The following is a 19,348-nucleotide window of genomic DNA, read 5'->3' on the forward strand; positions in this document are numbered from 1 at the left end:
TCTGTCTGTCTGTCTGTCTGTCTGTCTCTCTATCTCTCTCTCAATTCCCACATCGCATACTTGAGAAGTCACTTTAGCACTTTCTGGAGCAGATTCACAAACACTTTTACAAAATCAACAGGAAAGTGAAAATGAAGTTACTAATAAAATGAAAGCTTGAGGCCACAAGTCAGCTCAATTTACAAATCTGCTGATGAAATCACAAGTCTCAGAAGGAGTGAAGGAGTTATTGTGAAGAAAAAGGAGGGAGTTGATTGGGGGATGTTTGGAAGGAATGCTGGTAGGTTCGTTTTTGTTGGGGAAAAGTCCTATGACTGGCTCTTGAAATAAGAGGGGGCTGTGACCTGTTTTCCCACCCTCTGGTTGATAACATATACTTAGCGGATCAAGTCTTGCTACCCCACCAGACCACTGCCCCAACTTTGTAAACCATTGTGATTTTTACTGTATAACAAGAAGTCCAACCTAGTGAAAATTCAAGCTGTATCAAAAGAGAAAGAGATGCTTGCGCACCGTTAATATAATGGAAGAGAACATTTACAAAGAGAGAGGCAACTAAAATTCCAGCCTCTCGGTAAAGAAGCAGGTCAAGACAAGATCCATAACTATTGACTCAAAGGATTCACAGTTGTACATGAATTACTTGGCAAGGCATTTCCGACTTTCACTCAGACAGAAGCCAGAATGTTCCTCTCTTAACAGGAGGCTTCAAGTCTTTATAACTAAAAGAGGAGAATACCAATTACCTCACCAAATATATGCCAATTTATATAAAGAATTCACACATCAATTTAAGAATCTATAAATAATTATAAGAAAGCAATATATTGGTTGATAAACAAAAAGGATGGGCCAAAAATGCACAAGGGAGTAAAGAACAATTTATTGATTCAATAGGAATATAGGAAGGAGATAAGCATTTATTAAATGTTTACTATGTGCCAGACACTGTGCTAAAACTTTTGCAAATATCTCATTTTATCCCAACAACATTACAAAGTAGGTACTCTTATTATCCCCTTTACAAATGAGGAAACTGAGGCAGAGATTAAGTGTTACACAGCTGAAAAATATATGAAGTTTGATTTGAATTCAAGTCTTCCTGACTACAAACCTAGTGTACTACTGAACGAGTTCCTGAAAGCCCTTGTAATGTCTTCATTTTTTAGTACAAAGTTTGTGATTGAGTTTTCAACAAATGGCTGTCATTTTAACTGATCTGGATAAAGTGAGAATACTAGAATTCCTGAATGTCCACATGGAATACTGCTCTGCATTTGAAACTTGCCACCAACACAATATTGTTAAGAATAAGTGATCTAAAATGGGATCTTTTGTAGGGAAAAAGTTGAAGTCCATTATGATTCTTGCCTCGCCTTAAATCCATTATCACCTTTCCTAAACAAAATGATACATGGCTTCCAAATTAAAGAGGGACAAGGAAGAAAACATGGTATTAACCAATGGATGTATATAAATGATTTCAAGCTGTATGGCTCCACCAAAAATATATCAAGCATTTTCTTCATTTCATAGAATCTTTTACCAATGGTATAAAAATGTCATTTGGACTCAATAAGTCAAAAATTCTTAACATATACCAAAGAAAGGTAGACACTGAAATCTTTGAGCTTGAATGGAAGACTATATTAAACCAATGGATGAATATAATAATGACAAATTATTGGTCTGCTTGAGACACGATACATTAAGCATCAGACTGACTACAGTCATTAAGAAGCTTATTTGAATCATGAAATCAAAGTGGAATGAGACAATGCTCAAAACAACCAACATCTATGTAACAACCTGTTTTAAGAGAATTGTGAAAATTATCAAAATAGACTTGGAAAACATCCCAACAAAAACCCACATAATCTTAACCAAACACATCCTAAGGATGCTAGAAAAATGAATACTTCCTTGACAAAAAAAGGAACAGAAGTGATAGACATTCTTACAGTACATAATGAAGAGATTTAAAATCTACCATAATACTTTCGGAATAAGTGGACATCATTTCCCTAAGTAATAGCAAAGACTAATAATAGGTACGACCATTGGATTTATCAAATTTCAGGGTATTTTACCACCAGATGGAGTCTATAAAATGACTAACATTCAAAAGTGAAATCAATAAGCCCTCCCCATGGGTGACATCAACATGAATTCCAGCAACAACACATAGACAAAGCCAGATATAACAAATGTCTGGCACACAGCTTTATCAGTGGGAAATGGAGATGTCTGTGATCAGAATCCAAGACCAGGTCATTGCCAACACAAATTACAGAAGGGTTATCCTTAAAAATCCCAGACTTACTGATCACTGTAAAAAATAATGAAAGTAAAGGTTATAACTGCAAGCTGCAAAAAACTTAGCACCTACCTAATACCTAGCAAGACATGGCTTGGTGGTTAGAATTCAATAGGAGAACCCCATTACTGACAGGTGACAAGTACCCGTACTACAAACAGAAACCTACAACTATCATAAGGATTGCAACCGATAAGATAGGGCAGGTCATTTACTCCAGACTGAAATATGTCTAGGTTCATAATCACCCAGATATAACAGATTCATAAAAACTGAAGAACATTTCAATATACATTGCCATGTCAAATGCTCATATTGCCCAAGATACATGGGAAAAGATGCTTCTAAAATACAGGTGTCTAACAGAGGATACTATAATGGCAGCTAGGCGGTACAGCAGGTTAGTGCTGGGCCAGGAAGACTCATCTTCCTGAGTTCAAATCTGGCCTCAGACATTTATTAGCTGTGTGACCCTGGGCAAGTCACTTAACTCTGTTTTCCTCAGTTCCCTCATCTGTAAAATGAGCTGGGGGAGGAAATGGCAAACCCCTCCAGTATCTTTGCCAAGAAAACCCCCAATAGGGTCACAAAGAGTTGAGCATCAGCAACAACAGAGGCTGTATTGTAACAGAATGAGGATCCTATGTCTGTTGTTCTGTCTGCTGCTGGAGTGGTACCAAGCATGCTTTCAGCAAGAACTTACATCCTGCATTTTTTCCTCTCCAAAAAGCAGTTATTTTACCCACTTGTTCAATAGTCCACAGAACACTGTATAAAAGAACAGTCATATTTTCCCAGAACCATTTTTATCTGAACCCAATGAAAAAAGAAGAGATGAATGAGATGGTAGTAAAAAACAGAAAGGTTATTCTTAAGGAAACCAGACATATTAATCAATGTAAATTATGTGATGAAGTGATGGAACCTATGCAACACATCAGTGAAGAATGTAAAAATGTATCTTTTCTTGGATTTCCGGAAAGGCCCAATCAGGTGGCAAGTATTATAAACCAGAACCTCTCTCCCCTTTATAAACTCATAAACAACAAAATCCGTACTAAAAACGTGTCCTAAAATAGCCTTGCAAATTAACAATATAAACTGTACTGGGGCCACAGCATCATTCCTGAGATGACTGCTGCCCACAACTGCCCAGACACAAATTTAAGGACAAAATTTTAATATATATAACCGTGTCCAATACTAATAACTTCTAATCTAAATAAAGTGAAAAGTTTTCACAATAAAGTGATAAAAAAAATCAAAATCATACAGGAAGAGGATGAGAAATGTCATTTTTTTTCTTTTTTTACTGGAACTGTATCAAGTAGGCTTTCATTGCGTCAACAAAAAATAAAGTTATACCTTAACCAATTTTAATTCAATTTCCATATTCGAATATAAAATTCAATATATTTTAGTCCAATGTAGGCTTTAGTCAATTACAAAGAGCAGTTATTTTATCTACCTGCATAATATCTTAAATACATTAAATATGTACTACTTTAAGTATATGTGGATGTGGATGTGTGTACATATATATATAGATATACAGATATTCACACACATGAATAATAGTAACATGTCCCAATCATGCAAATACTTGAAGACCATCAAAAAGATGAAAAATTTTTTCAAAAGAACTACAACTATGTGATGTGTTTGACATATATCTCAGAGGACCCAATAACAACCCTACAGGTTGATGATACTATTTCTGCAATGTTACAAATGAGGAAATTGAGAAGTTGTGACTTGATCATATTCTGAAAACCCAAAGTATGAGAGATGAAATTTAAAGCCAGGCTTCAGAGGCCAAAACTAACAGTCTTTCCATGACAGTGCGCTGCCTTTCCAAACCTGAAGCAGGAGACTTTTAGCTGACAAAATGGCACTCTCCCTTAGAAATATTCTTTTTTTTTATTTTTCATTTGCATATCTCTTAAGTAGATAGAACCACTGCAAAAGTTTTATAGTATGGCTTTAGTTTTAAATCTGCTACAATTCATTACAGCTTAATTCTAAGACAAGGCAATGGACACCAAATTAAGCAGAGTTATAATATACTTTATACATAAATTTTCTGTGAAATAATGAAAAACGTGACATGCCTGTAGAGCTGAATTTGTAGCATATGCTGCAAATTTTCCAAATGAGCATTTCAAAAGTAATCTAACACTAACACACATATTCCTTTACAGGAAAAACTGAGTTGCCAATATACTTTGTACTTTTTAAGTGCCTCATAGATATTTATATACATTTTCAAGAAATGAAGGTAATGGATTAATCCATTAAGTTTAAACTTGATTTCTATGAGTTGAGACTTACAGATGTCTAAGATGACAAAAATAACTGTTTTCATTTGACATTAATAAAATACCAAGGATAAAATCTTTGCCAAGAAAATCCCAGATGGGGTCACAGTCAGACAGGACTGAAAACAAGCAAACAACGACAAAAGAATTTTTAAAGACTGAATAAATTTGTTATTTACCAATTGTCAGTCCAACATATATACCATTAAGCTGCCTGAAAAAAAAAATTATGCTAATCCTATCATCAGAAATACATTTTAATTGCAAGAATGATCTAAAATGGGGGCAGCCAGGTGGTGCAGTGTGTAAAGCGCTGGCCCCAGAGTCGGGAGGACCCGAGTTCGGTTCCAGCCTCAGACTCTTAACACCCACACAAAAAAAACCTAGCTGTATAACCTTGGGCAAGTTACTTAACCCCAACTGCCCTCCAAAAAAGGCAAAAAAAGAAAAAAAAAGAATTATCTAAAATGAGTGCTTGTGTGTGCGTGGGTGTGTGGGTATGTGTGTGTGTATGTGTGTATGTGTGTGAGTGTGTCTGTGTGTTTAATCTTCAGGGGCTTCAGAAAGAGTAGCACAGCAATACTCTAGTGGAAGATTCATTAATTGGTTCCAACAAATCTGGAAAGCAATTGGGAATTATGTTAATAAAGTAATAAAAATGTCTATTTCCTTTGCCCCAGATATCACAGTTACTAGGCACGATCCCACAACTCAAAAAAAGGGAAAAAGAGGGTCCTTAGATAAACTCAAATACTTACAGTAGCACTTTTATGGTAGCAATGACCATTAGACAATGTAGATGCCTCACTGTAACTGAGGGATATTGTGCAGGAAGAGTATGAATCAAATCTCGAATAAGATAACTTGTCCAAAGTCACAGAGAGACAGTGTCAAAGATTACTACAATTCCAGGAAAACACCATTATTTTAAATTTATTGCTTTTTAATCTATACTTATATACAATCAAGATAAATGATATACTAATAAGAAAATAAAAGAAATTATTAAACACTTTTTCTTCCATTTTATTCTTTCATTAAATAAAATCAAATTATGTAATGTTTTATCTATTTTATTTTAAAACAGTTACTATTTCTTTTTAGCAACTCAGTGGTTTATGCCACCCTGGGAGGTAGGTGATATGATGATCCCCATTTTACAAATAAGGAAATTAAGACAGATGGAGGTCAAGTGACTTGCCCAGAGCCACCAGGCTAGTAAGTGCCTGAGGTGTGATTTGAAGTCAGGTCTTCCTGACTTAGGCACAGCGATCTACCATCCCACTATTCTTTTTTCAGCTGCAAAACACTTCAAAGAGATTCAGATCACTTACATGACTGCTCTCCAGAGTCTGGAAAAGCTTTAAAATCCAGCCACCTTCAGGACACACTGTACATCATCTACTTCATTGTAGAACACTAGCTCGAACTAGGAAGGGCCAAACACAGTGATTTATTGCTGATGTTCCTGAATTCTCTAACATTCTTCACTCTGCTGTGAGATGGTAGGATTTCATCCAGTAACAGTTTTAAATTCTCACCTGAACTTTTTTTTCCCCTAGAACGATATTATCTTTCAAATTACCCACCAGAAGGATTCATCACTCTGACAATGCACCATTAATCAGGACAAACAGGTTTGATATTTTACAGCATTTCAAGACAGATGACACCTTTCAGAAAATGAGGTCCTAGAACAGAAGTTTCAGGTTAGTTAGAAAAACATTATCTTTGGTGGTTGTGTCAGTGGGACAGAACATACAAACTGCTACTATTATCTCAAATGCCAACTTACTCATTGAGAAAGTGTTAATGATTACCAATAATTCGACATTTTGGAAAACTCGCTCTCCCTCCACCTCTCAGAATTTCGACAACTAAAACACCAGAGAAAATCAGGACCACTCAAAATTCTCAAGCTTCAGAAGTCAAACTGGCTGAGTCCACTGACTCTCGAGGCTGCCTACCATCCTATTTTCCAAATTCGAAAGAAAAAACTAATTCACCCGTCTTGCCTCTGCTCCCAAAATTTCCCAAGAAAAGTAGATAGCATTTTAAACCATGAATCTCCTAAGCAAAATACAACCCCCCCTCTAAAAAATTATATGTCAAATCTCATTATAAGCACAAAAATCTCAAATTGGTTTTTCTACAATTTTATTAAATAGGGCAGGTGGCTAGCACAGTAGATAAGAGTGGTGGACCTGCAGTCAGGAAGATCTAGGTTGACATCCAGCCTCAGATATTTACTAGCTCTGTGACTCTGGGCAAGTCACTTAACCCTGTTTGCCTCAGTTTCCTCATCTGTAAAGTAAGTTGCAGAAGGAAATGGCAAATTACTCAGTATCTTTGCCAAGAAAACCCCAAAAAGGATCATAAAGAGTTGAGCACACTGAAATGACTGAGCAATAAATTTTATTAAACTGAATACTTCATGAGCTAAGGTCATAACTGGCTGAGACTCCCAAATCCAAAGGTTTTGTGAACATTATATTTTTCTTACTATTTGAACTACATTCTAACTGTAGTCTTTTTCTTTCCTGGTTGTTGCCAACAGAGCTTCTCAAATATTTTTTCCCCCTCATATACCCAAAGATACTTTGAAAAGTGCCCTAAGGCAGCTTTATTTGAACTAAACTCATTTTCCAAGAATTCATCAGAATGCCTTACTGGTCCTGGCTTCCTCTATTCAAAAGACATCCCTGGGCCATGTCATAAGTATCAGTATTAGAACATTTTTCAGACTGTGTTCCAGTGAAGTCTATGAATGGAGCTCTGGAGGTGGCCTCTGCCAGCAAAAATCAGCATTGGTACATTTCACTGATGATTTTAGGTTGGCTACGACTCAGACTGGCCTCCCCACAAAAAAAAAAAAAAAGATTATTTAGAAAGGAAAGGAACATAGTGAGAAAATTAACTCACAAAATGTTATTGACTTTATATATCTTGATACTTATTTCAGTGTATTAAATAATTGTGATCACACATTTAACTGTTTGGCGCTGTTGGTATGTTTCTCACACAAAGTAATGTGTATTCTTTGAAGAGAAATGCAGAGGATTATGGATGGGACACATGGCACATACTAATGGTAAGGTCTTGATCTAAATGTTTTCTTTATAACAAGAAAAGGTTCACCTGGTGGGAAGGGCTGAAGGGAAATGACTGAAATAAAATAATAATAATATTACAAAAATAATAAAACTCAATAAAGTCAACTGAAGATTAATTTATGTGTGTTTAACAAAAAAATGGAAATCTTCTAATCACAGCATCCATGTTCTTCAAACTATCCCACTCTTCTAGGAGGGTAAAATGCACCATTCACATCTAAAATCAAGATAAATTTGATATAAGAGGCAATTTCACAAAGTTAAAGTCACTGAACTGACTTTGTGTATCCATATTCCACACATGTTTGAAAAAGTGTTCGACCTCAAATCAAGAAGGCCTACATTCAAATCTGGCCTCCTACACTTCATAGCTGTGTGACTGGGCATACAAGTTATAACCTCTACCTGCCTCAGTTTCCTCAACTATAAAATGGAAATAATAATATCCTTTTTATATTATATTATGGCATAGTATATATTATAGTAAATATGTATGTGGATATTTACATACATATATTCACACATATATATAGTATATTATAAAAATACAAGATTTTTGTGAGAACACAAGAAAATTACATTTTTAAAAAGCATTTAACACAGCACCTGACATAGGGCTGCCACTATAGAAATGCTTATTTCCCTCCCCCCATAAGAACAGGAAAGTTAACATTCCTCCCTCGGTTATTAAATGGATTCATATATAAGTTTTCATATAAAACAAACAAGGACACATTTCTAATTTCTGAAAAGAGCATTTTAAAAGAACTATGCTAGTACAGAGCCATTCCTCTTCAAATAGAATTTTACTCCAGATAGACTCCAGGGATTCTTCACCTGAGATCTGTGATTTTTTAAATAATATTTTCATTACTTTACTTCAACGTAATTGATTCCCTTTACAACCCCACGTATTTTATTTTATGCATTTATCCATTTGTTCTGAGAAGGGGTTCATGGGCTTTCCTAGACTGCCAAAGGGATACATAACACAAAAATAAGTAAACAAATGAATGAAAAAGAAATGTTTACAAGTAATTCTTAATAAACAGAAATAACAGAACCCACAAAATAACTGCAACTGTTGTCCAGGGGGGTTCCTGAGAAGAACAAGAAATGAATATAGAATGAAATTCCAGATCTGGATTCTCACCAACATGGAAGAACCAGTGTTGCAGTGGAAATAATGGAGTCCTTAAGAGAAGGGACCACCACATTTTACAAACTGTGGTGGTAAAAGGAGAAAAGCCTGGCATGATCTGGCAGGTATCCTGGATGTTAGGAATACAGACGAAAGAAGGAAGTATTGCTAGTTTGTCAGAAATGATCAGCAATTTTGCTGTTTTTAAGCTTTTTTCAAGCAATGAAATATTCCATTATTTCAAATTAGGACAACATTGCTCCATAAAGAGAAAAGAAAAAGAATATAAAGCTGATTAGATAAAAAAATTACCATAAACTATTTCAAACCATGTGAAAGAATCGGGATATTAATGTGCCAAATACAAATTATAGAGGCACCTCAATAATCCAGAATGGTTGGAAGAAGATATGTTCTGAACAAGAGACTTTTCTATTTAACCGAAGGTGATTGCTTAGAGCATCAAAACATTTTTTTTCTGCTTCTATCTTTTTATGAAGCTCTTTCAAAAGCAGATGACATACCTCATTGCCTTAATTCAATCAATGAGATATAACCATATTTGGGTCATCATTATAGTCCTATAACTTTAAAACACTTATTAAAAGAGCTTTCATGGTCATCACAAACAAATGGGCATGTCCATTTGGGCTTCACAGAGAATTATCAAAAGTGCACCCTATTTAGGCTTTTTGCATTTTTAGCTTTTAGCAACCTTCCATGACCAATAATTTTTATTGACCTTCAGGTTTCCTACTTTTCAGCTTGCCTGAACCCAACATAATAAAAGCTAAAAATGAGAAGCCAAAGCTAACAATTACAACAGCAGCCCACACTGTTCAAGAATGAGCTACTGATTCAAAAGTGGGAAGTTGAAAAAAGGAAACGTTTACTTTCATTATCACCACTCTTAGAAAGTAACTAGCTTGCACAGTGGATAGAATGCCAGGCCTAGAGTCTGGAAGATTCATCATATGGACTTCAAATCTGGCCTCAAACACTTTTACTAGCTGTGTGACCCTGGGCAAGTCACTTACCACTGTTTGCTTCAATTCATCATCTGTAAAATGAACTGGAGAACCACTTCAGTGTCTTTGCCTAGAAAAAACCCTAAATGGGGTCATGAAGATTCAGGCATAAATGCAATGACTCAACAACAAATTACCATTCCCTACAGAAATTTTGCCTGATTTGAGAATCACCAAAGAGTCTTACCAAACTCAGAGAAAAAGAAATTAGCCACCATACGTTTTATCTCCCTGTCAACTGGAGAAAGAAATGATAGCCAAGAACTCCATCAGCTTAGGGAAAGCAAAATCTCATTTGAGAAACAGTATAGAGAAAATGGACAAAGATTGTGAGAAATATCACCTTTCGAAACAGTGGAAAGCAGTAGGAACAAAGACAAATCTACAGAAATCTTGGCCTGGGACCCAAAATGAGCCATAAGACCCCCAAAATACTCATGAAGGAAAGTAGGGCAATAAATAGACATAAAATGGAGGAAATACATCAATGTAAGCCATGTCCATTCATTTTTGTCCTGGTAACCCAGAATCAACCAACGTATGTAGAAAACAATAAGTGCTTAATAAATGTTTGTCAACTGACCTATTTTCATCTTTGGTGAAAAATGTTCTTCTGAATGAGAAGAGTAACACAATTCCCAGCATCCCATACAAAATATAATAGAACTGAAACTTGGACAGACGACTTTGGAACAATGGACTGACCAGTACAAGTACATCCTGGAGATGATAGAATCTTTAAAGCACTTTAGAGAGTGATTACACTTTTGAACATTGGTTAGGGAAAGGAAAAAATTAAAAAATGGGGAAAAGTCACAGAAAAATATTAATTCCCCAGGAATAAAATCAGGAGAATATCCTGATCTCTGTCCATATACCTGTTTTCTATTTTTAAGAGGGTTTTCAATAAAAATAGTAATAGCTAAGTTTTTATCAATGATTCTCTACAGTAAATTTCATATTTACTATAATAATTGACTAAAAGTTGGAGAATAAAATCCCACTGGATTTCCTGTGTGTTGACCACAAATAAATCAGGCATTTACCTCAGCAGACGAAAGCTCATTCTTAAAGATTCTCTCTCCCAAAAGGCATTTCTCTTACACATGTCAAGGTCACAGGAGATTATTTGATAAAAGCAACAAGAAATAACTTTCTTCAATGATCTCTAATCATTAATATCAAGGAAGGTAAAACACTTAAGAGATACATGCCCATCCAAGGTATTTAACCACTTTCATGGGAAACATCTTGGATAAGTTCAAACATGATGGTAAAGATGCTAAATGTCCACCAGATGCCCCTGCTTAAGGATGGTAGTGTTCTAATTACATCAATACAGGGTCTCCTCCACAAAAATCTGTGATTTTTCAAAAACGATCAACCCAATAATCTTTCAGGAGAAACTAAATGGTTAGAAAATGTCCATTGTCAAGTTAGGACACGCAGCTGAAGGGCCAGTCCATTGACAGTCTATTGAGCTAGTACATCAGTACATGCATTTGGGGAAAGCACTGCAGATGGGCTATAGTTGGAGTCAAAATGGAATAGGATGAAAACAGCAAATTGGATGGGATTTGAACATTTGTGTGGTGCTTTCTAACTATCCCAAGCTGTTTCATGTGCAAAGACCCATCTTTTCAATGAAAATGTTTCTGCAGTGATAGTCTGTAATTATGGATACTGAAACAACACATCCCAAAGGAATCCAGCTTGGGGGTTACCCAGAGGGCAATGGAGAAATGGATGGAGCCTAGAGTATATTTCCCATAATGATTTAACTTCAAGAAGTAACATAAGAGGCATTATCAAAAAAGCATATGACACAAAAAGGCTGGTGGTACAGTAAGGATGAAGGTTAACAGGGAGCTCCACTGATACCCAAAGAATGTCAGGGCTTCCAGCATGGGCAGATGCTCTAGAGAAGGTCTATGAAAGAACAAGAAATGGATGAGAATCGCACAGGGAGAGAGGCAGGGCTGGGGTGTGACCTGCACTCATAAAGGAAGCACTCATATCAAGAGGTTGGCAGTATTAAATTGGGGTATTAAATCAATATGATCATTAAAATATGCATAACACTTTAGCGCTCACAAAACGCTTTGCCCACAGGAACCCTGGTGGTGCAAGTACCATTGTGCCCATTTCACAGATAAGGAAACTGAATCCAAGATAAGTTAAATCACTTACCCAAGGCCACATATTGGAAAATATGAAAGCTGTGATACAAAGCCCTATTTCCTGAAACCAGATTGAGCATTTTTTTCTCCCTAGATCACCCTAAAGCTTGACAGGTTAACTCATTTCAACTCATTGATTTTTTTTTAATTAACAGCCCTTATTGTTTGTTAGCAGCATAGTGAACATAATTTGGCATTTCTTTGATTTGCAATCTAAGAATGCCTTAGACTCATCGCACTGGTGAAATATTACAGTCAATTACAGCACCCTCTGTGGTAGCAAAAACCCAGAAACTAAATTGGTGCCCAAACTATGCAATAGTTGAATGACTATATTATAGGAATGCAATGTAAATGTAAAATTATTGGGCTGAAAAACATTACAATTAATAGAAAACTACAGATAATTAAGAATTAATTACAGTTAAGAGAAACATAAGAAAATGTTTATGATGTGACACAGAAAAAAATAAAAAAAATTACACAAGTGCTGAAATAATATGAATGAAAGCACCGGAAATCTGATTAACTGTAATTAACAATCGTGGTCCTAGAAAATGAGAATTGCAAGCCCCCTTTCCCCCCATGAATATGACATGATCAGATATGGGTCTTTGCTGGTTTATTTCACTTAACAGTTTTGTTTGGGGGGAGGGGGGGTTGTCCCAAAGGAAGGTTTGATGGCAAGTGGTGGGGAGCATACACTGTTATGTGTTGAGAAATGAATCCACTTTAAAAAGAGTTAAATGGAGAAAGAGGAAGTTAAGTGAGAGGGTGGATTATGAAGAAAATGTCTCAAAGGATGATTTTCAACAAATATATACATATATATGAAAATATGTCAAAAATTAAATGCAATAATATCAATATTAAGACTATTTATATTCATGTGTAACCTCCATGGAATCAAAGTATTGCCCATTTTTTCCTAAAATTTCCAATCATTCCATGTTCAATGTAAAAAAACAATGTAAAATCATAAAACCTTATTCTGAAACAAAAATTAACTGAAAAGAAGTATTTAGTGTCCAATGAAATACGTTGAGGAGATACAGACAGACACATCTGTGGGAGTCTTGGAAACTAATGAAAAATATCCTGTCTTCTAGATAATGAAACATATGCTTTCCAATTTCTCACAAAGAAACAAAAACACATATAAAAGCATTTCAAAAAGCCCAACCTGTAAGAGAGTCGTTCTGTGGAGCTTTAGTGCCCCCTTCTGATGGATTCTAGCAAAGCAGGATGAACAATAATTTTCTCCACATTCAAGGCAAACCTTGGGGGGAAAAACAGCAAAAGATACTTTTAAGACTGATCCCTGGTGGAATTTCACATAATCATTTCATTTCTTATTATTTCTCTGACACATCACGGTGGCATTCACGAGGGAAGGCTTAGCAGAGACTGTGAAAACAATCCATTGAAGGGTTCTCTTTCTTTCACAAAAAGCTGCTCAAGCTCTAGCTGCTAACATTGCACATATAATGTCAAGGTTGCAACGTGGAAGAGTTATGTGTAGGAAATCATCATGACACTCCCTAAGTGATGAGTGGTCTTGGCTCAGGAGCAGAGCAAGACACACCGCCCAGGGGGGTCTGTGAAAACGCAGTGTTTGGACAAAGGTGCCCCAGACACTCGTGGGATCTCTCTGAGCTTGGGCTGTTGTGTTTCTGCAATGTTTGTATCAATTTGGCTGGGTTTCCATGCTCCAGCTTCTTCCTAATTGGACTGTATTATTTGGTCAGTCAACAAGCATTTATAAAATGCCTGCTGTGTGATAAGGATTGTATTTAACTTTTTACTTTTACCAGTGGTCCTTCAAAGCAACACCAAAGGATTTTCCAGATGGTTCAAAAATGTAAGAAGGAAATTCACCGTTGTCTGAGAGAGATTCCCAAGCAGCAAGAGAACCAGGTGAACATAGGGTAAACGGGTTTTTTTTTCCTAAGTATCTTCACTTAAACAAAGGGCATGTAATATGCTGCTGCTGCCACCATCAGTACCACTTCAAAGAAGGGCAATGCCAACCATGTGATGCCCAGTGCAGACCTGGAGGTAAGGGGCAGTGACCACAGACACAAGGAGGGCTCCAGAGGGCAGAGTGGGAGGACCAGGGCAGTATATCCCATTTAATACTTTGTTTCTGCTCTGCTACACCACTAAAACTCTACAGTCTGCTTCTTCCATTACCCCTCTCCCCTACACGGTGATAACAAGAGGCAGGGGCAGAGAACTAAAGGACATCAAAAAGAACTGGTTCAGAGTTGTATTTTTTTTTTTGCAGTATCTGAGGCTTTTTGCTCTGAAAAAAAGTGGCTCGCACACAAAACTGTTTGAGAACAGCCTATAAGATCACAGATTTAGAACTAAAAAGGAGCTTCTAAAGGACATCCAGTCCAACCCCCTCATTTTATGGCTGAAGAAACTGAGCCCCAGAGAGGTAAGTTATATAAGTAACAAGCCGCAAAGTGCAGATTTGACCCAAAGTTTCCCAAATTAAATATAATGTGGTTTCCATTGGTATCTACACGATGTCAAGGGAACCAGGGTGGGGAGATCCAACGTGTCACGTAGACATCCTGTGGAAGATTTACAGAATGCCCCAGACATTATGTAGACAAAGCCATATATGGTATATATAATTATGATATGTCATATTTTGGAGAGAGAGGGAGAGAGAATAGCAGAGGATGAAAAGCATCAGTATACCTGAGCTACATCATCAAAGGACACAGAGCTAGCCATCCAATAGGCTGACAGGTTCCTTCCATGGCATATTTATGGAAAGACATGAATAAGGAAACGTTGGTGCTTCCATCTTCCAGTTTGTGGGTCCCTAACATAGGTGGTCTCAACCTATTAGAAGGTGAGCTCCTTGAGACTAAGGCCCACACAGCTTTTCTATTTCTGATGAATGTTTGCTTAATAAAATGTTTTTCATTCATTCATTCAAAAGGAAGAATTCTGCGCTCCCCAGCAAGTGGAGGAGGTAACCATGCCCAGAAAGAGATCACAAATTCATCAAAGAATCTGGGAGGGTTTTTTTTCATTTTTATTGTTTTTCTCCTTGAGAAGGAAGCACTAGTGATCTCCTACACCTAATCCTTGATAAATCTACATGCGACGGTTAGATATTTTACCTGAAGTTGCTCCTGGTTTGCACCAATTGCCTCATCCCCACTTCCAATTTCAGGCCCTCACCTCCTCTCATCTGGACTACTACAAGAACCTCCCAACCAGACTCCTTGACTCAAGTCTCTCCTCACTCCAATCAGTCCTCCATACCAAAGACCAGCTCATCCTGTACTTGTTCCCTCAATCTCATCCACTCCTGCCTTTTCCAGAAATCTGCCCTCACTTTTACCTCCCTCTTCTATCAGCTGGTCCTGTTGCCTACAAAAATACCCATCCCCCTCAGCCTTCATCCTTAAAGAACCCTCCACTGGCTCTCATTCCTGCTGCTTCTCTCTCCTCTGCTCAGCTAAATTCCCTGGGAATGTCAGCCACACTGGGTCCCACCACTGCCACTCCCTGACTCTCTTCTAAATGTTCTGTAATCTGGCTTTCAGCCTCATCATCTAACTGAAACTGCTCTCTGCAAAAGTGGCAAAGATTTCTCCATTACTAAATCTCATGGTCTCTTCTCAAGCCTTACTGACCTCTCCTCTACTTTCTTCTCTAGGTTTTAATTTTTTTTTTCCACATTTCTCTCTCTTGGTTCTACTCCTCCCTGCCCAATTACCCCTCAGCCTCCTTTCCTGTCTCTCTTCATCTATATCACACCCAGAAAACATGACTCTCTTCCCTGGGTCCTCTCTTTTTTCCCAGTCTATACTATCTCACTGGGTGAACTCATCAACCCCAATGGGTTCAATCACCATACCTGTGCAGATGAATCCCAGAGCCTTCCTTCCCTTATCTCCTCAACTGCTCAGTGCTGACCCTCACAGGCCACCCTGTATTAGTTCAGCATGTGTTTGTATTCATTGATTTTATAGTTGTTTTGCATATACTTTGTATATCCTTGTCTTCCCTATTAGAAAATATGTAGAGGGGCAGCTAGGTGGTGCAGTTGACTAGAGTCAGGAGGACCTGAGTTCAAATGTGGCCTCAGACATTTAATACTTACTAGCCGTGTGACCTTAGGAAAGTCACTTAACCCCAATCGCCCCTCCAAAAAGCACACACACACACACACACACACACACACACACAAATAAGTAGAGATAGTTTCTTCCATGTTATGGACTACTCCCAGACATGCCAACAAGTTGTCTAGCTTGCCTCAGGGGTCCTTCTCAGTTTCCTTATCTGTAGCTTCCTTTTACTCCCCAGCTACTTGAGGGCAGGGACTCCCTTTTATTCTCTGAGATAGTATTTGTATCCTCAAGAGCTTAGCACGGCAGCTACACAGGAAGCATTTATTAAATGCTTATTATTGACTTGGTATTTTTATTTTAATATCAAATAAGTTTATTTTGTCTATGAATGTGGATAATGGGACTTAATGCATCAAGTCAAAAGAAGTTTCTGCAAAACGAGAGTTTTATCACAAAACAATTTCATGATGATGAAAGTCTCCTAATTTTCCATTCACCAGAGCTCCAAGAACACTCATACATATTTCACAACTGAGTCATTTACCTACTTCATCAAGACTTTCCGTCTCATTTTGATTTAAGAATGGTTTGTTACTGGTTGTTTAATTATTTGTTGAGAAGACTTCTGATCTATCCTTTCTTTGTGTAGTATCACAAATCATCTTTATCAGGGACCAGTTCAGATCAAAGAACTCTTAAAAAAAAAAACTCAACCACAGCCACAAAAGTATGTCTGATAGCTAATTAAGGTTTCCTGCAATCACTTTTAAATCATTTAACAAGACATTCAACAGCTCCCTTTCCTGTCTGATCTTATCTCTCACCCTAGCCTGCCTCCTTCACCCCTTTCAGTCTGTAACACCCACCCTTGTGAAACATATTCATTTCTTGCAAACCAACAAACAAAAAAAAAGGCATTTCTGATAAGAACATTGTCCTTCCACTTCAATTCAATTCTCTCTAAAAAAAAAAAATGTGCCCTTCCAATTCCTAAGTGTTACAGAATGTCTCACAAAGAGATGCTGATGTCCTGACTTTTGTCTTAGTCATAGTAATAAGAAACGTCAATGCAATGTTCTAAGACTTGCAAAGGGTTTTACATACAATTGTTTTGTCATCATTTTACTCATAAGGGAATAGGAACTGAGAGAAGTTAAATGGCTTTCCAGTGTAGTTAAGTTTCTGATGGGATTTGTTCCCAAGTCTTTGAGATTTCAGCTCCTGACACCTAACCATTACATCAATATTCCTGGGCATCTAGGTGGTACAGTGGATAGCGCACTGTGACTGAAATCAAGAAAACTCATCTTCCTAAGTTCAAATACAGTCTCAGGCACTTACTAGCTGTGTGACCCTGGGCAAGTCACTTATCTCAATTTGCCTCAGTGTCCTCATCTGTAAAATGAGCTGGAGAAGGAAATGACAAACCACTCCAGTAGCTCTGTCAGGAAAACCTCAAAAGGACTCACAAAGAGTCAGACCTGATTCAACAGCTACAACAACAAATGCATGCCTTTCTACATTAGTGCCCTAAACCTGGCAGCACATTGATGCCCTCCATGAGATCTGGGAAATTTGCTTTGCTCAATATCACACTGCAGTCACCTACAAAAGGGACTGGAAGCCGGGGCTCCTAAATCCCAACACAAGCCTCTCTCCCCTGTGGTGACATCTCTTGTCCACGTTTCATGCTTCCCCCTCCTCACTTACTTATCATTCACTTATATGGTTTTTCTTCCTAACTATGCTCGGTTCTCATTTCTTATTCTCAGGCTCCAGACCTTAGTATCCTCCTTTGCAGACAAGAGATTGAGGCTCAGAGAAATGAAAAGTATTTGCCCCAAGCCACAGTCAAGCTTTGAACTCAGAGCCTTTGACTTCACATTCTGTAGTCTTCCCACTACGCCCCCTGCTATGTTTCTGGCATTTATGTGAGCCTTTTCCACCATCATATCAATTCCTTGAGATTAACTGCCTTGAGCATTCTCTCAACCTTCTTACAATGAATATAATAAAACAATTCTAAAATAAATTCTAGGTATTTGACGAAGAGCAGGCTGGATAAGTAAAATTTTAGATTTATAGAAGTTTTAACAATTCAAATTTCCTTCCTATCAAAATTATCTCAATGTATTATATCAAATTATTCTATGAAAAATAATGCAATAAAAACAATGGAATTAATAAACTAATAATTCATATGTGAATGGGTGTTTCTACACTACCTGATGTTAATTCAAAAGTATATTTTTAAAGTGCTTCTGAAACCTAATTTAAAAGATTAACCTTCTGAGCAAACTTTTTTTAAAAACTGAAAGGTAATTAAAGTCCAACTTCTACAGCAATAATAACAAATTCTCAATTATCAGAACCTCAATCTCTGAGATTCTGCTCTCTAAAAGCTTGCTCCTTTAAAGATTTTAATATCATGATGTCATTGCTGGGTCACCAAGACCAAATAATTCATGACCTGGTGGTTAAATTGTTCTTAGTCTCTTTTTTGATAAAAAGCCAGCTATTGATGATTATTAAAGTTTTAATAAATATTTTTCAAGTCATTTTTGTACTTTCTCTCCTTCCTATTTAAACCCAGTGAGTCAACCGCTGCTACAGTGTCTTCTTTCGTTATGTAAGACTTGCAATAGTCTCTAAAATGATCTCCCCAATCTAACCTCTACTGACTCGAAATGACCTAGGTCAAGTGGTGTTAACCATCTTAATACACCATTTCCTTCTTAGTATCCCCTCCTCAAAAAATCTTCAATGGCCAATACTGTTACAAACACAGTGAAGTTCCAACTCTCACAAAATCTGCATTTCAAGCCTTCCATGATCTGGTCTCTCTATATTTTTCCAGTCATATGGCTTACTACCTCTTGAGTCTAAAAAGCAGATTTCAATGAAACTAGCACAGTCTATTTACTGACTACCAAATATGTTTTTTTTTTCTCTTTAAAGTCCCATTTTCCCTTATCAAATAATCATCAAGCATTTATCATTCCATAGGGGTCAATCACTTGCACACCCTTCTCTCTACCTATTCAAATTCAATTAATCCTTCTAATCTTAATCTAATGGCTCCTTCTGCTTTAGCTTCCCTTAATCACTGCAGTACACAATGAACCCCTCCTATCATTTAATTACTACA

The 19,348-nt window shown here is 37.0% G+C and overlaps 1 protein-coding gene across 1 annotated transcript in view; it reads right to left on the reverse strand.

The window, feature by feature from the left end:
- ZBBX (zinc finger B-box domain containing) overlaps positions 1-19,348 on the reverse strand; it is a 112,900-nt gene that overhangs the window by 76,036 nt on the left and 17,516 nt on the right. The window contains exon 6 of the mRNA XM_069083532.1: positions 13,281-13,376. Coding sequence (XP_068939633.1) covers positions 13,281-13,376 — 96 coding nt within the window. The remainder of the gene's footprint in view (positions 1-13,280; positions 13,377-19,348) is intronic.

The sequence above is a fragment of the Petaurus breviceps genome, unplaced genomic scaffold (genome assembly GCF_028583685.1).
Source record: "Petaurus breviceps papuanus isolate PSGF00001 unplaced genomic scaffold, PetGlider_PUasm1.0 173, whole genome shotgun sequence".
Lineage (NCBI taxonomy): Eukaryota > Metazoa > Chordata > Mammalia > Diprotodontia > Petauridae > Petaurus > Petaurus breviceps.